The sequence below is a fragment of the Ranitomeya variabilis genome, chromosome 4, assembly GCF_051348905.1.
Source record: "Ranitomeya variabilis isolate aRanVar5 chromosome 4, aRanVar5.hap1, whole genome shotgun sequence".
NCBI classification, from domain to species: Eukaryota; Metazoa; Chordata; class Amphibia; order Anura; family Dendrobatidae; genus Ranitomeya; species Ranitomeya variabilis.
This window is the reverse complement of record NC_135235.1, coordinates 462,746,545-462,770,685: the sequence shown is the minus strand read 5'-3', so window position 1 is coordinate 462,770,685 and position 24,141 is coordinate 462,746,545. Positions and strand designations below refer to the sequence as shown.

General features: G+C 46.1%; 1 protein-coding gene across 1 annotated transcript in view; it reads right to left on the bottom strand.

Moving 5' to 3' along the window:
• Nucleotides 1-4,338: 4,338 nt before the first annotated feature.
• Nucleotides 4,339-24,141, bottom strand: part of LOC143765232 (lysosomal protective protein-like) — a 96,913-nt gene continuing 77,110 nt past the window's right edge. Inside the window, exon 15 of the mRNA XM_077251687.1 lies at nt 4,339-4,749. Within this exon, the coding sequence (XP_077107802.1) occupies nt 4,666-4,749 (84 nt within the window). The 3' untranslated portion in view covers nt 4,339-4,665. The remainder of the gene's footprint in view (nt 4,750-24,141) is intronic.

The window sequence follows — 24,141 nt, the reverse complement described above, 5'->3', positions numbered from 1 at the left end:
ACTATGATATTGGTAATAGGGAACTCTTAGCTATCAAATGGGCATTTGAGGTGTGGCGTCATTTTTTGGAGGGAGAGGTTCACCCAGTGATGGTGATCACTGATCATAAGAATCTGGTTTACTTGGAGTCGGCAAAAGGTTTTACACCTCGTCAGGCAAGATGGGCATAATTTTTGACCAGGCTTAACTTTTAGGCCAGGGAGCAAAAATGTTAAGGCAGATGCTTTGTCCCGTTGCTTTCCTGGGGAGGCAATAAATGCAAACCGATAACTATTTTACAAATAGGGGTAGTGATGGCGTCTATATGCTCCAATCTTGAAAGGGAGGTTGCTGACACTCAGGGGGATGCCCCTGCTACCTGTCCTCTTGGTAAACTGTTTGTATGTCAATCTCCGTCTTACAATCCTCAGTGAACATCATGATACGGTGCTGGCTGGACATCCGGGGAACAAGGCCAATGCAGATCTACTTCCTCTGTGTTTTTGGTGGCCAGGTGCTTATAAGGACGTTCAGGAGTATGTGACCGCCTGCAATATCTGTGCGCATTCTAAGACCTCACATACTTGACCTTCAGGGGCTCTCCTACCATTGGAGATTCCCAGCAGACCTTGGACTTATTTGTCGGTTGATTTTATTACGGATCTACCTGTGTCTGCAGGGAACACTGTAATCCTGGTGGTTGTGGGCAGGTTCAGTAAAATGTCTCATTTTATTGCTTTGCTAGCTTTGCCTAACGCCAAAACTCTGGCACAAATCTTCGTCAGGGAAATAATAAGACTGCATGGGATTCCTACGGATATTGTTTCAGATCGGGGGGTGCAGTTTATCTCCAAATTCTGGAGGGTGTATTGCACCCATCTGGGGATCCATTTGTCTTTTTCTTCGGCTTTTCACCTGCAGTCTAACGGGCAGACCGAACGGGTTAATCAGAATTTAGAGACATATCTTATATGTTTTGTGTCTGAGAATCAGGAGGACTGGGTGACCTACTTACTGTTGGCTGAATTTGCAGTTAATAATCGCTGTCAGGAATCAACCTGTAAGTCCCCGTGTTTCGGGGCATATGGGTTTCATCCGCAGTTTAGTTCGTTCAATGGTGATCGCCCTTCTGGTTTACTGGAGGAGGAACGGTTTTCTATTTCTACTATATGGCAGGGGGTGATTCATAATTTACAAAAGATGGGTTCCAAATATAAGAGTGTGGCTGATCGGAGACGTTTGGTGGGTCCAGACCTGTGTGTTGGTGACTTGGTATGGCTGTCCTCAAGGAACGTTAAGCTAAAGGTTCCATCTTGGAAATTGGGTCCCAAGTTTATTGGTCCTTATAAGATCTCAGCCGTCGTCAATCCGGTAGCATTCCGCCTTGCTCTGCCACCTACTTTTAAAATCCATAATGTTTTTCACCATTCACTTCTCAAGAAGTACGTGGCATCGGCAGGACCTTCACCTCTGCCACCATCTCCTGTCGTTGTCGATGGTAATCTGGAGTTCCAGATAGCAAAGGTCTTAGACTCTCATCTTGTTCGTCGGTCACTTCAATACATGGTACATTGGAAGGGGTACGGTCCTGAGGAGAGGATGTGGGTTACAGCTTCTGACGTCCATGCAACCAGACTGGTTCGGGCCTTTCATGTGGCCCACCCAGATAAACCAGGCCCTGAGGTTCCGGAGGTCCCTCGTAGAAGGGGGGTACTTCACGGAGTTACCGCGACAGAGCAATACCAGAAGACCGCAGCGTCTGATGGCTCCTGCTTCGCCGCTGAGAAGAAGCACTTCTCCGGTGTATTAAGTGTGTTTGTTTTCTTTCAGCAGGACAGGGGTTAATCGACCATATGGAAATCCCTGCTTTCAGCTGTGCTCGGTTAGCCACTCCTCTCTCCTATAAAAGCTAGGCCTTCTGGCCAGATCCTTGTCTGAGTTAGCACTTGCCAGATAGACCTGGAGAGTGAAGAGCTGGTGTCTGGAGAGCTGGAGGAGTTTATTGTGCGACTGTTGCTTGGTTTATACACTTGGAAAATCCTCATCCTTACCTGCCTTATTTTCTTCCCCCATCCTTCACACCCTGGTGAATTCCTCTGTTATTTGTGAGAGTATTTTTGTGTGAGTGGAATTTTCTTTTACCCTTGTCTTTGTTCGCCGTCTGTTGGGTTGTTGTACTGCGTAACACGGTAGCGCCTCTCTTCCCTGGGTGGGGGAAGGGGACAGACGCAGGACTGCAGTTAGGAGACAGGGCACAGGTGGAGGACCCGGCGTCCTTGCCATCTGAGGTATCCTGGGGAACAGGGCGAGTTAGGGCACCCCCTAGTGCTAGGGCCAGGAAAGGTGCCCCTGGTCCTGGTTTACTCGCCAGTCCTATCGTGACACCTGCCCCCTATTCTTACATACTGTATATGTGGCGCCCCAGGGTCCTGGCTGTCACAGTAGCATTGCTTTCCTCACTGAGAGAGTGATGTTACGTTTGGAGGCAAGAAGGGATAACTGTAACCAGGTAAACTCAAGCATGCAACACATTCACACTCCAGGCCACCAGCGGGAGCTTTTGATCCTATTTACTAGGTAACTCCCCATATATATGGTAGTTTAGGAGGGAAAGGTCAGAACAGTTCTTGCCAGGAGACAGACCAGAGCAGTCTGAGGCAGAAGAGGGTTTACAGAGCTGTGTAGCCACAGTGCAGCAGTTCCTGGAAAGAGATATACAGAAAGCCGAATTGATTGCAGAGAGCGTGCAGGACAACAAAGCACAGGAGAGGATACCAGGGGGAGACCAGCCCCGAGCAGGCTGCCTCCTCCTGAGGCGCAGAGACCGGTAGCCGGAACACCGAGGTTGTAAGGCCCTCCACGACTTACAGCAGAGACCGGCAGGACAACTGAACTTCACGTTACCTGTCCGACTTAATACGCAGGAGATACGGTGACACCTTTAGAGCCCTGGGCGTTCTAGAGTTCCTATAAACAGACTCAAGTCACCAGTCATACAGGTTATGTCCTATCCTATACGGGGGACAGAGAGAGAGAACATCTGTAAGGACCTTATCTGAAGCCATAGGCAGTAAGGGACTACAACACCATGGCGCTAGAGAAAAGCTTTGATTTCCACCTGGTAAGGGGACTCCTATCTTGCCTCCAAGCCGGCCGGACCCTGCCTACCCTGTGATCTGGTGCCCTGGACTGTGGCTGCCTGAAGTCTTCAGTAAACAAGGTAAAGAGACTGCCCCCTGTGTCCTCGTTCTTTACTGCACCTTCCACCATTTTCCATCTACACACAGGGAGCCCTGGGGATACACTTCACCTGTGGGAAGTTATAACATCTAGCTGCCATAACATCACCTCAGAGCACCCCTTAAAGCAGCGTCGGTCCCCACTGACCGAATACCACAGGTGGCGTCACGAACATAAACTTTATTCCCTTTAAAGACCTTCCCCTTTTACATGGGAGCCAGGGCCACGGACTGGGTCACCACTGTGACATCCCCCTGTGAACGCAGGACCTGGTACCGAGTACCCCACGGCACTGTCGTGCGACTTATATATACTATTGTTTGAAAAAAAAAAATTAACATTCATCATGTAGGCGCTGGCGCCTGCACCGGAGCATTATATGATGCATAATATGCATATATTCATTTTATTTAGTCATATTGTGTTGTTGGAATTTATTTTTATCTCAATCAAAATGGCGCTGTCAGTTACGCTGTAGCATCTATCTCTTTATGATAGATGCTACTGCGCAGGTGCCACTGTCAGTGCCATATTACTAAAGAAAAAAATTTAGGCTCCATCAAGATGGCGCCGGCAGCATTTTGCTAGAGAAAAAAAAATTGTCTTCATCAAAATGGTGACACCTGTGCAATAGCATCTATCGGCGATCTGATAGGTGCCATTACGCATCTTGATGGAGCCTAAATTTGTTTCTCTAGCAAAATGGCGCCGACGGTGGCGCCAGCGCAGTGGCATCTATCAGAACACGATAGATGCCACTGCACAGGCACGACTGCCGGCACCATTTTGATTAAGATATTTTTTTTTTGTCTAACAAAACAATGACTAAATAAAATGAATGTATGCATATCATACATTGCATCATGCTAATCATGTTACAGCGCAGGAACCGCCACTGCCGCCTGCATGATGTCTGTTAAACTTTTTTTTTATTCAGTATGTAAAATAGGGGGCAAGTCACTGAGGGATCAGTGACCTGACATAAGCCATACAGATGAATATGTAATCAGGGCACCACATAAAGCCCCGCCCACAGGCCCCCCACAGCATGAGAATCTCATTATTACCATTAACTGAAAACTACAAATAAAGATTAAACAACAACCACAAGACGGATTTCATCAACCCAGGTATCAATTTAATCTGTATAATGGTGCTGACCTGACAGTGTCTGTAGGTTGCTGTGCACAATCCGCTGACAGGTTCCCTTTAAGTTACATCTTCTGCACAAAAAATGGTACAATCTACAGTAGTCATGAGAAATTTTTGCCTTGCTTTAGAATAAAATACATCTTTTTGTATAAGAAAAATTTATTGTTGCTAGGCGACTGACAATTTACCAATACTGGAAAGCAATCCATAACATTTAAGCAAACTGTTCTATGGGAACAGTAACATAGACGCAGTCAAGAGTGATCCATTGTGCCATGAGTTGGGACTGGAGGCCTAGAAGGGCTCATTATCGATGAATCGTTTGAACATTTGAAAAGCCTCCAAAGGTTTGTCAGTTGGCACCATGTGACCAGCTCCCTGTCAATCAAAGAAAAAACATTGAAAATGTAGTTTTTTTTCTAACATTCGGAATGTAAGATCCCCAGGCAAAGACTGGATCTTATGAGAGTTTTATACTGTGCTATCTAACATTATTCTAAAGAATAAGCAAAAAGGAAAATCAGATATATAGCAAGACAATAAATATTAAGTGTTTAGCCAAGGTCGCCAGAAGTATAAGGGTATATGCAGGGCCTCCATCAAGGCATTACTGTCCTTACTAGAGTATGGGGTCTGATGAGCAGAGGGGCCAGTAACTGTGAGGACGCACGCTCAGTTGGAATCTATTACCATGAGGGAGGCTTTCCGCATGGTAAGGGTAAGTTCACACAGGGCGTTTTTGCTTCGATTTTTTTATGCTACTTTTCAGCTGCTCTTTACAGTACCAGCAAAGCCTATGAGATTTCAGAGTTCTCAAGCACACACATTGGGTTTTTGTGTGATCAGTATTTTGTGCTTTGCTGCGTTTTTTTGACATTGGGCATGTCACTTCATTTCAGCGTTTTTCCAGCGTTCTCCACCCATTGACTTGAAAGGATGGTGAAAAACGCTGCAAATATGCAAGGTTGACTTTTCTTGCAGCATATTTGCTGCAGAAAAGTCAAGTAGGGCCGGATGTGACGTCACACTCGGCTCTGCTACATCTAGATGGCAGGGTGTATGATGTGTCCATATAGCCTGTCATCCAGCAGAGCGGACGCAATCCCCATTCACTTGAATGGGGGTCCGACAATACAGTGTTTGACACGCTGTCATATGCATGACAGCGCGGCAAACACCGCTTCTGTTCGGCAGGAAAATCCTCCCTGCCGGTCAGAGAGCCGTGCTTCCCATGCTGTCAAAAGACAGCAGTGAGCGCTCAGCTGTGATCGGAGGTGTAAACTTCACCTCAGGCCGGTTTCACACGTCAGTGGCTCCGGTACGTGAGGTGACAGTTTCCTCACGTACCGGAGACACTGACACACGTAGACCCATAAAAATCAATGCATCTGTTCAGATGTCATTGATTTTTTGCGGACCGTGTCTCCGTGTGCCAAACACGGAGACATGTCAGTGTTCGTGGGAGCGCACGTTTTACACGGACCCAATAGAGTCAATGGGTCCGCGTAAAACACGGACCTCACACGGACATTCTCCGTCTGGGGTCCGTGTGCGTGCAGGAGACAGCGCTACAGTAAGCGCTGTCCCCCCCACATGGTGCTGAAGCCGCGATTCATATCTTCCCTGCAGCAGCATTTGCTGTAGAGAAAATATGAAGAATAGTGTTTAAAATAAAGATTTAGGTGTCCGCCGCCCCCCCCACCCCCTGTGCGCCCCCCCCCCGCTGGTCAGAAAATACTTACCCGGGTCCCTCGCTCCTTCCTGGTCTGGCCGCGCCTCCTACTGTATGCGGTCACGTGGGGCCGATCATTTACAATCATGAATAGTCGGCTCCGCCCCTATGGGAGGTGGAGCCACATATTCATGACTGTAAATGATCGGCCCCACGTGACTGCATGCAGGAGAAGCCGCGGCCAGACCAGGAAGCAGCGAGGGAGCGGGTAAGTATTTTCTGACCAGCGGGGGGGCGCACAGGGGGTGGGGGGGCGGCGGATACCTAAATCTTTATTTTAAACACTATTCTTCATATTTTCTCTACAGCAAACGCTGCTGCAGGGAAGATATGAATCGCAGCTTCAGCACCATGCAGAGTGGGTACCACACGCTCCGTGTGGTACCCACTCGCCATACGGGCGGCACACGTGTGCCGCACGTATGGCCTCCGTGAGTTCCCAGGCACACGGACACGGATAACTCCGGTACCGATTTATTCCGGTACCGGAATTATCTGGACGTGTGGGACAGCCCTCAGATCACTGGTGTCAGCTGATGGGACTACTGCTCCTATTATCTGACACCTACAGCCACTAATTAAAGTGACAGCAGGAGCGGCGGATGAAAGTTTTCATCTGCCGCTCCTGCGCTCTAAATAAATTTAAAAAAAACGGCATGGGTTCTGTAATGTATAAGAATTAGATCTGTCTCTTTAAGAAAGTGAAGGCGGGAGTTCAGTTTAGTTTCAGTTTCAGCTCTAGCCTGTGAGGGAAATGTTATGCTGCTGTTATGTTGTGTGCTGGAGGAAAAGAAGAGAAGAATAAAATACAGTTAAAGCTTACTCTCTCTTAAATTCCTTACACCATGTGGACGCTACAACTGGCGACGAGGATGGGATGTAATCACCTGCTACTGTGAGTACTGACCCCTGCTTTACCGCTTCACACGCCAGCACCACTGAGAGACTCCATCATGGCTGAATACTTGCACACGTTCTCACCGTTTGATATGACTGATGTTACTAATCTCTCTCATAACTGGAGAAAATGGTTAAATCGGTTTGAGAACTTTCTGGAAGCAATAGATATAAAGGATGATAAAAGAAAGCGAGCCGTGTTCCTGCATTGTGCGGGCACAGGAGTCTATGACATATACAGCACATTGCCAGCAGCAGAGACAGACACGTACAGCAACTGCTCCAAAGCTCTCACTGACTACTTCAACCCTAAACAAAACATCAGATATGAAAGATACAAGTTCAGGATTGCTAAGCAGCTTCCAGAAGAATCCATAGACACCTATGTCACCCGGCTAAAAGAACTAGCACATGGGTGTGCATTTACTGACGTAGATGATGAAATCCTAACTCAAGTAATTGTCACCTGCTCGTCTAATAACATAAGGCGTAAAGCTCTGCAGCAGGATCTCTCTCTGCATGATTTACTCAAGATGGCCCGTGCTATAGAGATAGCAGATCATCAGGCCACTGCAATGGAGAATGGGGATAATTTACATGTGCATAATCTCAAACATAACAGTGCACAAGGCAAGTAAGCCCTGCAACAGAAGAAATGTTATAGATGTGGACAAGATTTCCCACACAACATGAACAAATGTCCAGCTATAGGACAAACTTGCACTAAATGTGGAAAAGGGAACCATTTTGCAGTTGTCTGCAAATCAGCACCCAAAAAGTCTCCTCTGCCAATGACAAAGCCTGCAAATATAAAAATGGTAAATCAAGATATAGAAGAAATGTCTGTGGCTGAGAACTATGTGTTCACAACTTCTGTCACTGGCTCAGTGCAGTCTCCATGTATTACACTCACCATCTGCAACACGGATATCACCTTTACAATAGATACAGGAGCTTCGGTGGATATCATAGACAGCAATACTTATGACCAGTTGAAAACAAAGCCAGTCTTACAGCAAGTGCATACTAAGGCTACGTTCACATTTGCGGTCGGCGCCGCAGCGTCGGGCGCCGCAGCGTCGCCGCATGCGTCATGCGCCCCTATATTTAACATGGGGGCACATGGACATGCGTCGCACTTGCGTTTTGCGCCGCATGCGTCCCTGCGGCGCCCGCATCCGGGCGCAGAGGACGCAGCAAGTTGCATTTTTTGCTGCGTCCAAAATCAATGAAAAAAAGGACGCATGCGGCGGTTTTTGTTTGCGTTGTGCGTTGCGGCGCCGACGCTGCGGCGCACACCGCAAATGTGAACGTAGCCTAAAATCTTTTCATATGGATCTAAAACACCTCTGTTTACAATGGGACAATTTGATGCTGAACTTAGCTACAAAGAAAATAGGCAGAAAACCACTTTTCACACATTACAAAGATCAGGAGGCTGTCTTCTCAGCTATCACACTGCCTTGAAGCTAGGACTCATCCAGATTGTTCATACCATAACCGACCCTGCAGACCTGGATGTACAAGCCATGGTGAACAGTTTTCCCTCCCTATTTAGTGGATTAGGAAAATTAAAGGACTCTCAAGTGCATCTTCATGTGGATGACAGTGTTCGTCCAGTAGCCCAGGCTCACAGGCGTATTCCATTTCACCTGAGAAAGAAGGTAGAAAAGGAACTCCAATTACTCATGGATGATGATGTCATAGAAACTGTTTCCGGTCCCACTCCGTGGGTCTCTCCACTTGTGGTAGTTCCAAAACCAAAGACTCCAGAGCAGGTGAGACTGTGTGTTGACATGCGCCTGCCCAACACTGCTATTCAAAGGGAAAGACACATCTCACCCACAATTGATGACATTATTCATTTATTAAATGGAGCAACCGTTTTTTCAAAGCTTGACCTCAATAAGGGCTATCATCAACTAGAATTGAGTCCAGAATCCAGATACTTAACAACATTTTCCACCCATGTGGGTCTCAGAAGATACAAAAGATTGACGTTTGGGGTCTGCTCAGCAGCAGAAATTTTTCAAGATATGATAAGGAGCGTCATTCAACATATTCCCAATGCCTTTAATTACAGTGATGACATACTGGTTTTTGGGAAAACTCAAGCTGAGCATAATCGTGCTCTATATGCTATCTTTGAATGTCTGCTCTCTGCTGGACTCACATTAAACAAAGAAAAATGCGACTTTGATAAAAATTCATTGGAGTTCTATGGTCACATTTTCTCAGCGGAAGGAGTACGACCTGATCCCAAGAAAGTGGAATCCATCAGAGCAGCTTCAATTCCACAAAATGCCAGTGAAGTGCGCTCTTTTCTTGGAATGGCAAGCTACTGTGCTAGATATATTCCAAATTTTTCGACAATCAGCACTCCATTAAGGGAACTCACGAAACAAAATTGCGTTTTTCAATGGTCCCAAGACTGTCAGGCCTCTTTTGAAACAATTAAAAATGAACTCTGCTCAACAACCACCCTGGCCTATTTTGATCCAGCTCTTCGAACCGAACTGATTGTGGACGCCAGTCCCGTGGGACTGGGTGCAATTTTAGCACAATGCAAGGATGACAGTTAAAGTCCCCACATCATTTCTTATGCAAGTAAAAGCTTAACGAGCACTGAAAGAAAGTATTCGCAACCTGAAAAAGAAAGCTTGGCAGTCGTCTGGGGATGTGAACACTTTCACTTATTTCTCTATGGAGCTCCCTTCACTATTGTCACAGATCATCAAGCTCTCCTTACAATTTTTGGAAATCCCAGAGCTAAAATGCCAGCACGGATTGAACGATGGGGTCTACGTCTACAGGACTACAATAACAAAATTGTTCACAAGCCTGGAAAATACAGCAATCCGGCTGATTATCTCTCAAGACATCCTACGGATGATGATTTACCTGTGCATTCCTCCATTGAAGAATACATCCACTTTGTTACAGCTCATGCCGTGCCAAAAGCACTTTCTGTTGATCAGTTTGTGAATACAACAAGTGACAAGACACTCTGTGCCTTAATACAAATTATCCAAAACAGAAGGTGGCATGAAATTCAAAAGAAAAAATTTCCTGAAGATGGGATTGATCTGAAGGAGTTAAAACTATTTTCACATGTACGTGAGGAATTATCAGTCACTGAAGACCAACTCATCCTTCGTGGTACCAAACTGGTTGTACCTAAGGCCTTGCGCAACCTTGTCATACAGGTAGCACACGAAGGTCATCTAGGAATTGTTGGCACAAAAAAGTTACTCAGAGAAAAAGTGTGGTTCCCAAATAAGGATAAATTGGTGGAAGAGAAGATTAGACATTGCTGCACTTGTCAATTAATTACTCCATCGTCAACTCTAGAGCCATTACAAATGTCTCCGCTACCCACTGCTGTATGGGAGGAAGTGGCAGTCGACATATATGGACCATTACCAAATGGCCAATACATTCTAGTAACAATTGATGAATATTCTAGATACCCTGTCATTTCATTCATCTCTTCAACGTCTGCTAATAGTGTCATACCAGAACTGGACGACATATTCTCTGCATATGGCATTCCAAGAGTGATTAAAACAGATAATGGACCTCCATTCAATGGACATGTGTTTGCACAGTTTTCTGAATACTTGGGGTTCAACCACAGAAAGATCACACCTTGCTGGCCGCAAGCTAATGGAATTGTAGAACGTTTCATGCGCACCATGGGGAAACGAATCAAGGCAGCTAGCCTGGAGCACACCCCACTGAAACAGTCACTATACAAATTACTGCGCAATTACCGCAACACGCCACATTCCACCACTAATGCTGCTCCATCTCATCTCATGTTCAGCAGAACTCTTCGTACACGGATCCCTGATGTGACCAGTCATCCCTTACCAAATGACTCTTCAGTGCGATCAACAGATTTCTTTAGCAAGCAAGCCATGAAACATTATGCAGACAGAAGGCGACGGGCACAGCCATGTGCCATCAAAAGAGGTGATATGGTTGTTGTGCGTCAAAAATCAACCAACAAAACCTCAGCTGTATATAGTCCTGCAAAATATAATGTTACTGAGAGAAAAGGCAGTATGGTCACGGCTGAGCGAGACGGACACTCCATCACTCAAAATTCCTCACATTTTAAAATCATACCGCAGAACAATGGTACTGAACTCCCACCAGTGGAAGATTTGATACCCGACGGCGGAGAGGACCAACAAGAGGTGACTGATCCGTCAGCACTGGACACCCCCAATGAACCCAGACATTACCCTACACGGGAAAGAAGGGCTCCATCGAGACTTATTGAAGAGATATAATTTATAAAAAAGGGGGGAATTAGACAATACAGACATATGGGTTTTCTTGGACATTTTTGTGTTGTTGCATTGTCAATATTTGTTTTAGGTTGTTAATATATATTTAAAAAAAAAAAAGGGGGATGATGTAATGTATAAGAATTAGATCTGTCTCTTTAAGAAAGTGAAGGCGGGAGTTCAGTTTAGTTTCAGTTTAAGCTCTAGCCTGTGAGGGAAATGTTATGCTGCTGTTATGTTGTGTGCTGGAGGAAAAGAAGAGAAGAATAAAATACAGTTAAAGCTTACTCTCTCTTAAATTTCTTACACCATGTGGACGCTACAACTGGCGACGAGGATGGGATGTAATCACCTGCTACTGTGAGTACTGACCCCTGCTTTACCGCTTCACACACCAGCACCACTGAGAGACTCCATCATGGCTGAATACTTGCACACGTTCTCACCGTTTGATATGACTGATGTTACTAATCTCTCTCATAACTGGAGAAAATGGTTAAATCGGTTTGAGAACTTTCTGGAAGCAATAGATATAAAGGATGATAAAAGAAAGCGAGCCGTGTTCCTGCATTGTGCGGGCACAGGAGTCTATGACATATACAGCACATTGCCAGCAGCAGAGACAGACACGTACAGCAACTGCTCCAAAGCTCTCACTGACTACTTCAACCCTAAACAAAACATCAGATATGAAAGATACAAGTTCAGGATTGCTAAGCAGCTTCCAGAAGAATCCATAGACACCTATGTCACCCGGCTAAAAGAACTTGCACATGGGTGTGCATTTACTGACGTAGATGATGAAATCCTAACTCAAGTAATTGTCACCTGCTCGTCTAATAACATAAGGCGTAAAGCTCTGCAGCAGGATCTCTCTCTGCATGATTTACTCAAGATGGCCCGTGCTATAGAGATAGCAGATCATCAGGCCACTGCAATGGAGAATGGGGATAATTTACATGTGCATAATCTCAAACATAACAGTGCACAAGGCAAGCAAGCCCTGCAACAGAAGAAATTTTATAGATGTGGACAAGATTTCCCACACCACATGAACAAATGTCCAGCTATAGGACAAACTTGCACTAAATGTGGAAAAGGGAACCATTTTGCAGTTGTCTGCAAATCAGCACCCAAAAAGTCTCCTCTGCCAATGACAAAGCCTGCAAATATAAAAATGGTAAATCAGAATATAGAAGAAATGTCTGTGGCTGAGAACTATGTGTTCACGACTTCTGTTACTGGCTCAGTGCAGTCTCCATGTATTACACTCACCATCTGCAACACGGATATCACCTTTACAATAGATACAGGAGCTTCGGTGGATATCATAGACAGCAATACTTATGACCAGTTGAAAACAAAGCCAGTCTTACAGCAAGTGCATACTAAGGCTACGTTCACATTTGCGGTCGGCGCCGCAGCGTCGCCGCATGCGTCATGCGCCCCTATATTTAACATGGGGGCGCATTGACATGCGTCGCACTTGCGTTTTGCGCCGCATGCGTCCCTGCGGCGCCCGCATCCGGGTGCAGAGGACGCAGCAAGTTGCATTTTTTGCTGCGTCCAAAATCAATGAAAAAAAGGACGCATGCGGCGCAAAACGCAGCGTTGTGCATGCGTTTTGCTGCGTTTTTGTTTGCGTTGTGCGTTGCGGCGCCGACGCTGCGGCGCACAACGCACATGTGAACGTAGCCTAAAATCTTTCCATATGGATCTAAAACACCTCTGTTTACAATGGGACAATTTGATGCTGAACTTAGCTACAAAGAAAATAGGCAGAAAACCACTTTTCACACATTACAAGGATCAGGAGGCTGTCTTCTCAGCTATCACACTGCCTTGAAGCTAGGACTCATCCAGATTGTTCATACCATAACCGACCCTGCGGACCTGGATGTACAAGCCATGGTGAACAGTTTTCCCTCCCTATTTAGTGGATTAGGAAAATTAAAGGACTCTCAAGTGCATCTTCATGTGGATGACAGTGTTCGTCCAGTAGCCCAGGCTCACAGGCGTATTCCATTTCACCTGAGAAAGAAGGTAGAAAAGGAACTCCAATTACTCATGGATGATGATGTCATAGAAACTGTTTCCGGTCCCACTCCGTGGGTCTCTCCACTTGTGGTAGTTCCAAAACCAAAGACTCCAGAGCAGGTGAGACTGTGTGTTGACATGCGCCTGCCCAACACTGCTATTCAAAGGGAAAGACACATCTCACCCACAATTGATGACATTATTCATTTATTAAATGGAGCAACCGTTTTTTCAAAGCTCGACCTCAATAAGGGCTATCATCAACTAGAATTGAGTCCAGAATCCAGATACTTAACAACATTTCATGCGCACCATGGGGAAACGAATCAAGGCAGCTAGCCTGGAGCACACCCCACTGAAACAGTCACTATACAAATTACTGCGCAATTACCGCAACACGCCACATTCCACCACTAATGCTGCTCCATCTCATCTCATGTTCAGCAGAACTCTTCGTACACGGATCCCTGATGTGACCAGTCATCCCTTACCAAATGACTCTTCAGTGCGATCAACAGATTTCTTTAGCAAGCAAGCCATGAAACATTATGCAGACAGAAGGCGACGGGCACAGCCATGTGCCATCAAAAGAGGTGATATGGTTGTTGTGCGTCAAAAATCAACCAACAAAACCTCAGCTGTATATAGTCCTGCAAAATATAATGTTACTGAGAGAAAAGGCAGTATGGTCACGGCTGAGCGAGACGGACACTCCATCACTCAAAATTCCTCACATTTTAAAATCATACCGCAGAACAATGGTACTGAACTCCCACCAGTGGAAGATTTGATACCCGACGGCGGAGAGGACCAACAAGAGGTGACTGATCCGTCAGCACTGGACACCCCCAATGAACCCAGACATTACCCTACACGGGAAAGAAGGGCTCCATCGAGACTTATTGAAGAGATATAATTTATAAAAAAGGGGGGAATTAGACAATACAGACATATGGGTTTTCTTGGACATTTTTGTGTTGTTGCATTGTCAATATTTGTTTTAGGTTGTTAATATATATTTAAAAAAAAAAAAGGGGGATGATGTAATGTATAAGAATTAGATCTGTCTCTTTAAGAAAGTGAAGGCGGGAGTTCAGTTTAGTTTCAGTTTCAGTTCTAGCCTGTGAGGGAAATGTTATGCTGCTGTTATGTTGTGTGCTGGAGGGAAAGAAGAGAAGAATAAAATACAGTTAAAGCTTGCTCTCTCTTAAATTCCTTACACCGTGTGGACGCTACAGGTTCCCCCCTAATTTTGATAACCAGCCAGACAAAACTCACAGCTGGGGGCTGCAACCCGTTCAGCAAGGCTAGTTATCAAGAATAGAGGGGTCCTCACGATTTTTTTACATTTAAATAAATAATTTTAAAAAACGGCGTGGGGTCCCCCCATTTTTGACAACCAGCCTTGCTAAAGCTCACAGCTGGGGGCTGGTATTCTCAGGCTGGTAAGGGGCCATTGATATAGGCCCCAAAGCCTAAAAATAGCAGCCCACAGCTGCCCAGAAAGGCGCATCTATTAGATGCGCCAATTCTGGCGCTTTGCCTGGCTCTTCCCACTTGCCCTGTAGCAGTGGCAAGCGGGGTAATGAGGGGTTAATGTCACCTTCCTATTGAAAAGTGACATTAAGCCGGCTTAGCAATGGAGAGGCGTCAATAAGGCTACGTTCACATTTGCGGTCAGCGCCGCAGCGTCGGGCGCCGCAGCGGCGCCGCATGCGTCATGCGCCCCTATATTTAACATGGGGGCGCATGGACATGCGTCGCACTTGCGTTTTGCGCCGCATGCGTCACTGCGGCGCCCGCGTCCGGGCGCAGAGGACGCAGCAAGTTGCATTTTTGCTGCGTCCAAAATCAATGAAAAAAAGGACGCATGCGGCGCAAAACGCAGCGTTGTGCATGCGTTTTGCTGCGTTTTTGTTTGCGTTGTGCGCTGCGGCGCCGACGCTGCGGCGCACAACGCAAATGTGAACGTAGCCTAAGACACCTATCCATTACTAATCCTATAGTAACTAAAGGGTTAAATACACACACACACACACTCACATACACAGTAAGAAAGAAAAAAGTCTTTTAATGAAATAAAACACCACACAGTTTTTGGCCATCTTTTTATTGTTCTGCCATTCCAAGCGAAGCCTTGAATCTTCTGTAATAAAAATAAAGTAAAAAAGCAAAAGTATACTCCCTGATCCGTCGTAGTCCAATATAACGAGTGTCTTACGCAGAATTTGGGGGAGATAAAGCTTACAAGCGGGAGCGCTGCTAATGCGGCCACCCCTGGCTGTAAGCGACTGGGGAATGAATGAGACGGAGCGGGTGCAGGCTCAGTAGCGAGCAGTGACGTCACCGAGCCTGCGCTCTCTCACAGCCTGACCCGAAGTTACCTCTACACCGTGGGAAAATTCCGGGGAAGAGGTTACCGCAGGTAATGTATCTATTCTATCAATCTATCTATTCATTCTATGTATTCTATCAATCTATCTATTCAATTCTATCTACTCTATCAATCTATCTATTCTTTCTATCTATCTACAGGAAGTTGTTTTTTTTTTCTCTGTGTCCACTCAACTTTATTGGCATGCAAAAAGAGAAAAAAAAATGCATGAAAAAAACGCAGCAAAAAACGCACCAAAAACGCACCTAAACCTGCGTTTTTGGCGCAGCTTCTTTCCTGCCAAGATGATCAGGTTTTGCTGCAGAAAAAAAACGCAACAAAAACACCCTGTGTGAACTTACCCTAATAATTAACAGCTGCCAGACAATCACAGGCCAGCAGCTGACGTTGGCGTGCACGTCGCCAGCATATGACGTCACTGTCATGCACCGGTTCGTCCGTACCTCAGGTAGATGAAGGAAGATGACGCCACTACACCGCGGACAGGTAAGGAGAAACTTTTTTTTTTTTTTGTAACGTACCACTATGGGGACAGAATAGGAGATCAGACAAGGCAGAATGTAGACGACATGGGGACAGAATAGTGATGACATGGGGCAGAATGGAGACACGTAGTAGCAGAATGGAGATGACATGGGGCAGAATGGAGAAGACATGGAGCAGGATTGAATCACATGGGGGCAGGATGTAGTCACATGTGAGCAGTATGGAGTCTGTCACGGTTGTGGTTTGAGGAACCACTGTGCCACGGAGAGCCTGGAGGGGCAAGACCTGACTATTCACTAGAGCCTCTGATGGTGAGGTTAGACTTGGCTCTCGATGAACGCCAGGTGCCACTCCAGGACAGACCAACGGTGGCACAGTAGCTGGACCCAGAGGACAGACAGAATGGAGCAGCAGGCAAAGCTTGTATCAGAGTCAGTTTGCGTCTGAGTGCAGCTAGCAGGATTAGTTACTGAGTGCAGCAAGCAGGATTTGCTTCTGAGTGCAGCAAGCAGGATCTGTACTTGGAGTATGGCAGGCTGGATTTGTACTTGGAGTACAGCTAGTACAGTAGGATTTGTACTTAGAGTATAGCAAGCAGGACCTGCACTGGTATGGCTGGTTTCACACTTGCGTTTTGATCTGCAGCGTTTCTACCGAAAAAAACGCATGCGTTTTTTCCCCCTATGTTTAACATTAAAAACGCATGCGTTTTTTTGTACGCGTTTGGCCACGTTTAACGACGCATGCGTTTTTTTGCTGCATGCGTTCTGTCACAGAAATGCAACATGTGGTAATTTTCAGAGGCGTTTTTTTGACGCATGGAAACGCATGCGTTCGTTTGCGTTTGATTTGCGTAAAAAAATACATTGATGTCTATGGAAACGCATGCGTTTTTGCGTACATGTGTTTGCTTGCATTTTAAACGCACACGTTTTTATAGAAAAAAACAAGAATACACCCTGATAAGCCACCCCCCACCATCAAGGTGATAAAGGGATCCTAACCCTAACCCTAACCCTAACCCTAGGGATCCAAACCCTAACCTTAACCCTAACCCTACCCCTAACCCTACCCCTAACCCTAACAATATGACAGTGAATACTCTCCGAGTTTATATTTTTAGTACTCTATAGCAATACCGTATATCTTGGGGTGTCCACATTGAACAAAGCTTTTTATTAGAAGAATGTCCTGGTCACCGGGTCAACATAATAGCCAATCCCTTTGGATCCCTAGGGTTAGGGTTAGGGTTTGGATCCCTAGGGTTAGGGGTAGGGTTAGGGTTTGGATCCCTTTATCACCTTGATGGTGGGGGGTGGCTTATCAGTGACCTGGTGACCAGGACATTCTTCTAATAAAAAGCTACCCATAACCCTAACCCTAGGGATCCAAACCCTAATCCTACCCCTAACACTAACCCTAACACTAACCCTAACCCTAATCCTAGGGATCCTAACCCTATCCCTAACCCTAACCCTAGCTAATTCTATTAATAGTGGGTTTTCTAGTTGATTTTGATGATTGGCAGCTGTCACACACTTCTCAGCATGCGTTTCAAAAACGCAAACGCAGGAAAAAACGCATGTAAACGCGTCAAAACGCCGCATTTTTTTTACTGCATGCAAAAACGCATGCGTCTAAAAAACGCAGCGTTTGCACGCATTTACATGCGTTTTTTCACCACCTGCGTTTTTTTTAAAACGCTGCGTTTTTAAACGCAAGTGTGAAACCAGCCTATGCGACCTTATACAACATAGAATGAAACAGGAATGTTGCTCAAGCACCTCCCCAGTGGAGAGGAAGCAATACATACATATGTATACATAATGCCTCAAAACCATTGGTTGAGGAGGAAATAGCAAGTGCACGTGCTGGCCCTTTAAGAGAGCGGAAGCGCGCATGTGCCCTTAGCACATAGCCAGAGGCCAGGTTGGAAGTGCTGCTGGGAGCATGTTGAGCATGAGGAAGAGGAACCAACTGCATTCCGAGTGAGTGAACTGACACGCCGGGAAGCGGGCATGGTGCTAACATATACAGAGATCCTATGTGCAATGTCAATGGTGATTCCTGTATTACCTGTACACTGACACTATATACAGAGCTCCTGTGTATAATGTCACCACTGATCACTGTATTACCTCTATACTGACATTATACACTGTATACTATGTACATAGCTCTTGTGTATAATGGCACTTATGGTAATATTAGAATTTTGTTTTTCTATTAATGATCAGTATGTGGTGGTGATATGTGATCTGCTCATGGTGTGGCAGTATTAGTCCCTTGTATGTGGTATTATTCAGTCACTATTTTGTTGTAATATGTGGTCTGGTTATGGTGTGGCGATAGTTGTCCCTTGCATGTGGTATTATTCAGTTGCTATGTGGTGGAAATATGTGGTCTGGTCATGGTATGGCAGTATTTCTCCCTTTTACATGGTATTATTCAGTCACTATGTGGTGGTAATATGTGGTTCGACCATGGTTTGATGATATTTGTCCCTTGCATGTGGAATTATACGGTCACTAAGTGATGGTAATATGTGGTCCGGCCATAATGAAATGGTATTTGTCCCTTGTATGTGGTATGTGGTCCCTTGTATTCTATCACTATGTTGTGGTAATATGTGGTCTTGTAATGGTATTGAGATATTTTTCCCTTGCACATGGTATTACTCAGTCATTATATGTTAACATGTGGTCTGGCCATGGTGTGATGGTATTTGTTCCTTATATGTGGTATTATATGGTCGCTATGTGGTGGCAATATGCAATCTGACGATAATGTCATGATAATTGTGGCTTGTATGTGGTATTATTCGGTCACTATGTGGTGGTAATATGTGGTCTGGCCATGGTGTGAAGGTAATTTTTCTTTGCACGTGATATTATTCGGTCACTATGTGGTGTAATATGTGGTCTGATCAAGGTGTGACTCATTCTCTTAAACAAAAATAAATAAAAATATACTTAAAAATAGTATTGGGTATTTTAAGAAATGTTTACTAGGTTAGAGTACAGTAGGACCCAGCCAAAAGAGTCTACCTTGTTGTGGTGGCAGCTTAAAAAATATTTTGGTTAAAACAAAAGCTAATGGCTATATATGTGATCTGGTGTTCGATAGGAATTGTTAATGTGTGATTCATGAAGCCATGGTGAGGAAGTGGAGTTTTTCCAAGAGTGGGCAATGCGACTGTGTAAGGTTAGAGAGGTGGAGGCGGAGATGAGGTGGAGCCTGGGTGGAATCTCAAAGGGGCTGAAAATGTTGCCAGATAATACTGGACTAAACGTGTTTTGTATGTGGTTTTTGATGTGTTAATGTCCCTTTCACTAGTATGGTTGAAAAATGCTGCAAAAATGCTGAAAGAATCGACATGCTGCAGATCTGAAACTGGTTGAAAAACACAAAAATAAAATAAAGAATGTGTCAATGAGATTTCACTTTCTGCTGGTACAGTAAAATTCTGCATTTTTTCTCTACTAAAAAGCGCTGAAAAAATGAGGGGGGAAATGAGTCAAAAATACAAAGTGTGAATGTACCATAAGAAACTGAATGCAAAAGAGTAGAGAAGGCATTCTTCCTGTGAGATGAGACAATGTCACTGTATTATTGTGTAGGGGAGATCTGTGCAAAACATTCATAGTTTGCCCTGACAACTTATTGATTTGAATAGAAATTTGTCATTTCCCCCCATGTTGAACACTTGCTACCAGGCCTTCCTGCAAAATACAGTTCGAGGTCCAATCTGCAAGAGAGATTAATTGTAAACTGTGACAAATATGTTTAGACTAGATGGAGGCCCTATGCTTTTGTATTGGGAGGGCGGTAATGTCACGATGAGGGCAGGCTTTGCAGCATCGAGAATCTCTCCCCCCATGTGCTCCCCCATCTATCCACTCTCTCTTTCCCCATGTGCTGACTTCTCCCATCTGTGCTCTGTTCTTTGACCTGTCTACCCCATGTGCTATCCCCCTTGTCTGCTGTATCTCTCCTTCCTGTGCTGTTCTCCCCTCATGTGCTGTCCCGTTTGAGCCGTCTCCCCCCTGTGCTCTGTCTCTCTCACTCCTGCGCGCTTTCTCTCTCCCCATCTGATGTCTTCTCCTCTCATGTCATCTCTTCTTTGACCTGTGTACACCATGTGCTCTCCCCCTTGTCTGCTCTCTCTCTCCACCACTGTGCTGTGTCTTCTTCCCTCATGTGTTCTCTCGTTTGAGTTGTGTCCCCCCTGTGTGTCCTCTTTCCTATGTGCATTCACCCCTCCTCCTGTGTTAAAATGAAAGCAACGTACGTAAAGGTAACATTTTATACATTTTGTGAGGTTAAATATTGTTTAAAAACAGTCAGTGAAATATTTTAACTGACAAACGAAATCCTCTGTGATCCCCTGCTGTAATGTCAGTATTGTCTTTTGCTTCCTCCCCTGCCCAGGAGATGTGGTATGCTCCATACACGGTGTAATAACTCTGCTGGCATCACGGCATGGCCTCACATCTCTCACACTATCTTACCCACTGCTCCAGGCCATGATGTGGTTTCTGTTTTATGCCAGCTCCATGTTCTGTGTCTCTGCTCTCTGCATGCTTCATGGCTTTGTGTATAGGGGGGCGGCGCCTGAACTCTCTGGTTCTTATAGCAATCAGGTGCATCTGTCTAATCTGTTCCTGACCAATTACCAAGAGGCCTCCAGTATATAGTGCAGCTCCACCCAGTGTTCTGGGCCTGTGCAATGTGTTTGCTCAGTTAGTGTCTAGCTGCTGAGTTTGCCAGGCCTTGCTCTATGTTACTCCCTCGCTGGAGGCTCTACTCTGTATTCTTGCCTTGTTCTTGTTGTCCGCCCTCCAGGAGGCAGAATATCCTGGTCCCTGTGTCTTTGTCCTTGTGTCTTGTTCCATTGCCTTGACTGTACTTAGTCTTATCTCCGTCTCCTTGTCTGTGGCTTCCTTCCCTGCTGTGTCTTTCCTTGTGTTCTCAGTCTGCTTATGCTCTGCACTCTTGCAGCTCTGCCTGCTCTATACCTTTGTGGCTTTTTCCTCTGATCCACACTCCTGCGGTTCTGCTCCGTTCATCTCTGCTCCGCTCCCATTGCCGTAAGAATCTCTTTCTGCAGCTCCTCTCCGCATTCCTTGCGGTTCTGCTCCGTTCATCTCTACTCCGCTCCCGTTGCAGTAAGAATCTCTTTCTGCAGCTCCTCTCCGCATTCCTTGCGGTTCTGCTCCTTTCATCTCTGCTCTGCTCCTGTTGCTGTAAGAATCTCTTGCTGCAGCTCTTCTCCACATTCCTTGTGGTTCTGCTCTGCTTTGCTATCTCTTGCTGCTCTACCGCTCCTATCCGCAGCCTTGCGGTTCTCTTCCAGTGTGAACAGGTCCCAACCTGTTCCTTCCATATTTCATATCTGTTCCTGCACCTCCTGTGTGAACAGGTCCCAACCTGTTTCTCCATACTACATATCCGTTCCTGCACCTCCAGTGTGAACAGGTTCCTACCTGTTCCTTCATACACCACATCAACCTGTCCTGTGTTCTCTGCCGTGCCTCCCTATCCAGTGTTTCTGCCAGCCCGGTGTTCTCTGCCGTGTCTCTGCCAGCCCTGTGTCTCAGCCGTGCCAGCCTACTGTGTCTCAGCCGTGCTCTTCTGCCAGTCCTGCCTGATGCCCGCACCAATCCTGGTGTCCCTGTCTCTCAAGTGGGATCAGCAGCCACAGCCAGACACCACCCTGGAGTAGCACCTGGCAGCTGCCTGCTGCACAAGCCTGACCTCACCATCAGAGGCTCCAGTGAAAACCCAGGCAGCTGTCATAGTCACGCCCCTTCCAGGGTAGTCTGGTTTGTGGCACAGTGGGGCCACAAACCCTCCGAGCTCACGCCTACCAGTCAGGGTGTGAGCATGACAGTTTGCACAGGCCATGGCCTCCGCTGAGTCCCATGTGCCTTCGCTCTCGGAGCAAGATGCTCTAATCATTGTCTCTGATGCTGTCTTTAATAAACTTTTGGCCTATGAAAAGCAAGCTCCTGCGGATCCGCCAAGGTACTATGGGGATCCGAAGCAGTGCCATGTGTTCCTGGAGCAGTGTATGCTGAACTTCGAATGGTATGCTTCTGCTTTCCCCTCTGATTTGTTCAAGGTTGGATACATAATGTCCTACCTAAGAGATGCTTTGCTATGGATCAACCCCTACCTTTGAAGCAGGGGATCCCATCATCACGGACTTAGAGGCCTTCCTGGTGGCCTTCCGTAAAGTCTTCGATGTGCCTACTTCTGCGTCTCCTGAAAAGTCTTCCCCTCCAAGCTCACAGAGACGGTCCAGACGAAAGAAACCTGTAGGTAAACCGTCGCTTCCGTCCATGACCATCCCAGACTCACCTGTTCCACAACCTGCCAAAGCAGCCACCCTAGCAAGATCTGAGAGGTCTAATGAAAGGGGGCTGGCAAATCTGCAGTCTGAATCTTGTGCTGAGATTGAAATACGGTATCCCTGTGGTTGTAAAGAACATTCAGATGGTCTTTGTCCTGTGAAGCCTGTACTCCAAAACCCTGGGCCAGTAGGAGAGGCTGCCCCTGGCGAGAGTATTCCCTCTCCAACTAAGTTAATGACTGTTTCTCTGCCTTCTGGGAGCTTTGGTGTGTTTAAGCCGCCTATCATACCGAGTCGGTGTATGGTCTCCGTTCTACAGCTCCAGAACCCGGTGTGGGCGTTGCCTGGTAATGGCCGAGCCCTGCTAAAGAGCAGTCTAGTCCTGCAAGGACAACTACAGCTCCAAGTTGGAGCCTTAAACACGAAGAAGTTTGTTTTCCGTATGCTGTCTGTTATGCCCATGGGTCATTCTGAGCCAAGGACTCTACCACCCGCCCTGGTCAAGAGTTCCAGTAAAGTGCTTCGTTTGAACTTACCCAGTCTTGAGAAGTGTCTGGTTCCCATGCATCAAAGACACTCAGCAGTGACATCTTCTTCAGCTGGTCTGCTAGTCGAGGAGTCAAGGTGTGCTGACGTCACCGAAGATGGGGAAACGGTGAGGATGTCTCCACACATCTCCAGCGACTATACCAGTAAACAGTTAGTCGTCGAGTCAAGGTGTGCTAATGTCACCGAAGATGGGAAAGTGGTGACGATCTCTCCTCACATCTCCTATGACTCTACTTGTAATCCGTTCCTAGGAACATCCCCGCCGTTTGGACGATTTCTTCTGGATAACGGGCAGAAGATGGTTCCTATGTTTATACCTTCAGCGTCCTTGTGGCTGGCTGGTGAAGACTTCAAAACAGAAGTTTGTTCACCTCAATTTTTCTCTGACCCGGTGGAGCTGATGCTCTCCACACTCGTCTCTAATGACTTTTCCTGTGTTCAGTACTCTAGAACATCTCTGCTACCTGAAAGTTTGTCTCTGGATATCGGGCAAAAGGTGTATCCTGTGAGTATTCCTTCGGCTTCCATGTGGCCGGCTGGTGAAGATAACAAGTCGGTAGCTTCCGAGTCCCTGCTTCTTGTCTACCCTGAGGAAATGGTCCAGTCCATTGAGAAAGCTAACCCCATTGGGTACAATGAGACTTTGCTGTCCAAGATTTCTGATGAAGCTAACCCTGCAGAGCACAAAGAGACTTTGTTTTCTGAGATTCCTGGTGGCCCACCTGCCTTATTCTACTCTGAAGATGTCATGTTGGCCAGGACTATGTGTGCTCCTATCCTTCTTCTACAAGTTATTCTGGCGGGCTTGAAGAAGAGGGGCCGTAAAGGGGGGGTACTGTAATAACTCTGCTGGCATCACGGCATGGCCTCACATCTCTCACACTATCTTACCCACTGCTCCAGGCCATGATGTGGTTTCTGTTTTATGCCAGCTCCATGTTCTGTGTCTCTGCTCTCTGCATGCTTCATGGCTTTGTGTATAGGGGGGCGGCGCCTGAACTCTCTGGTTCTTATAGCAATCAGG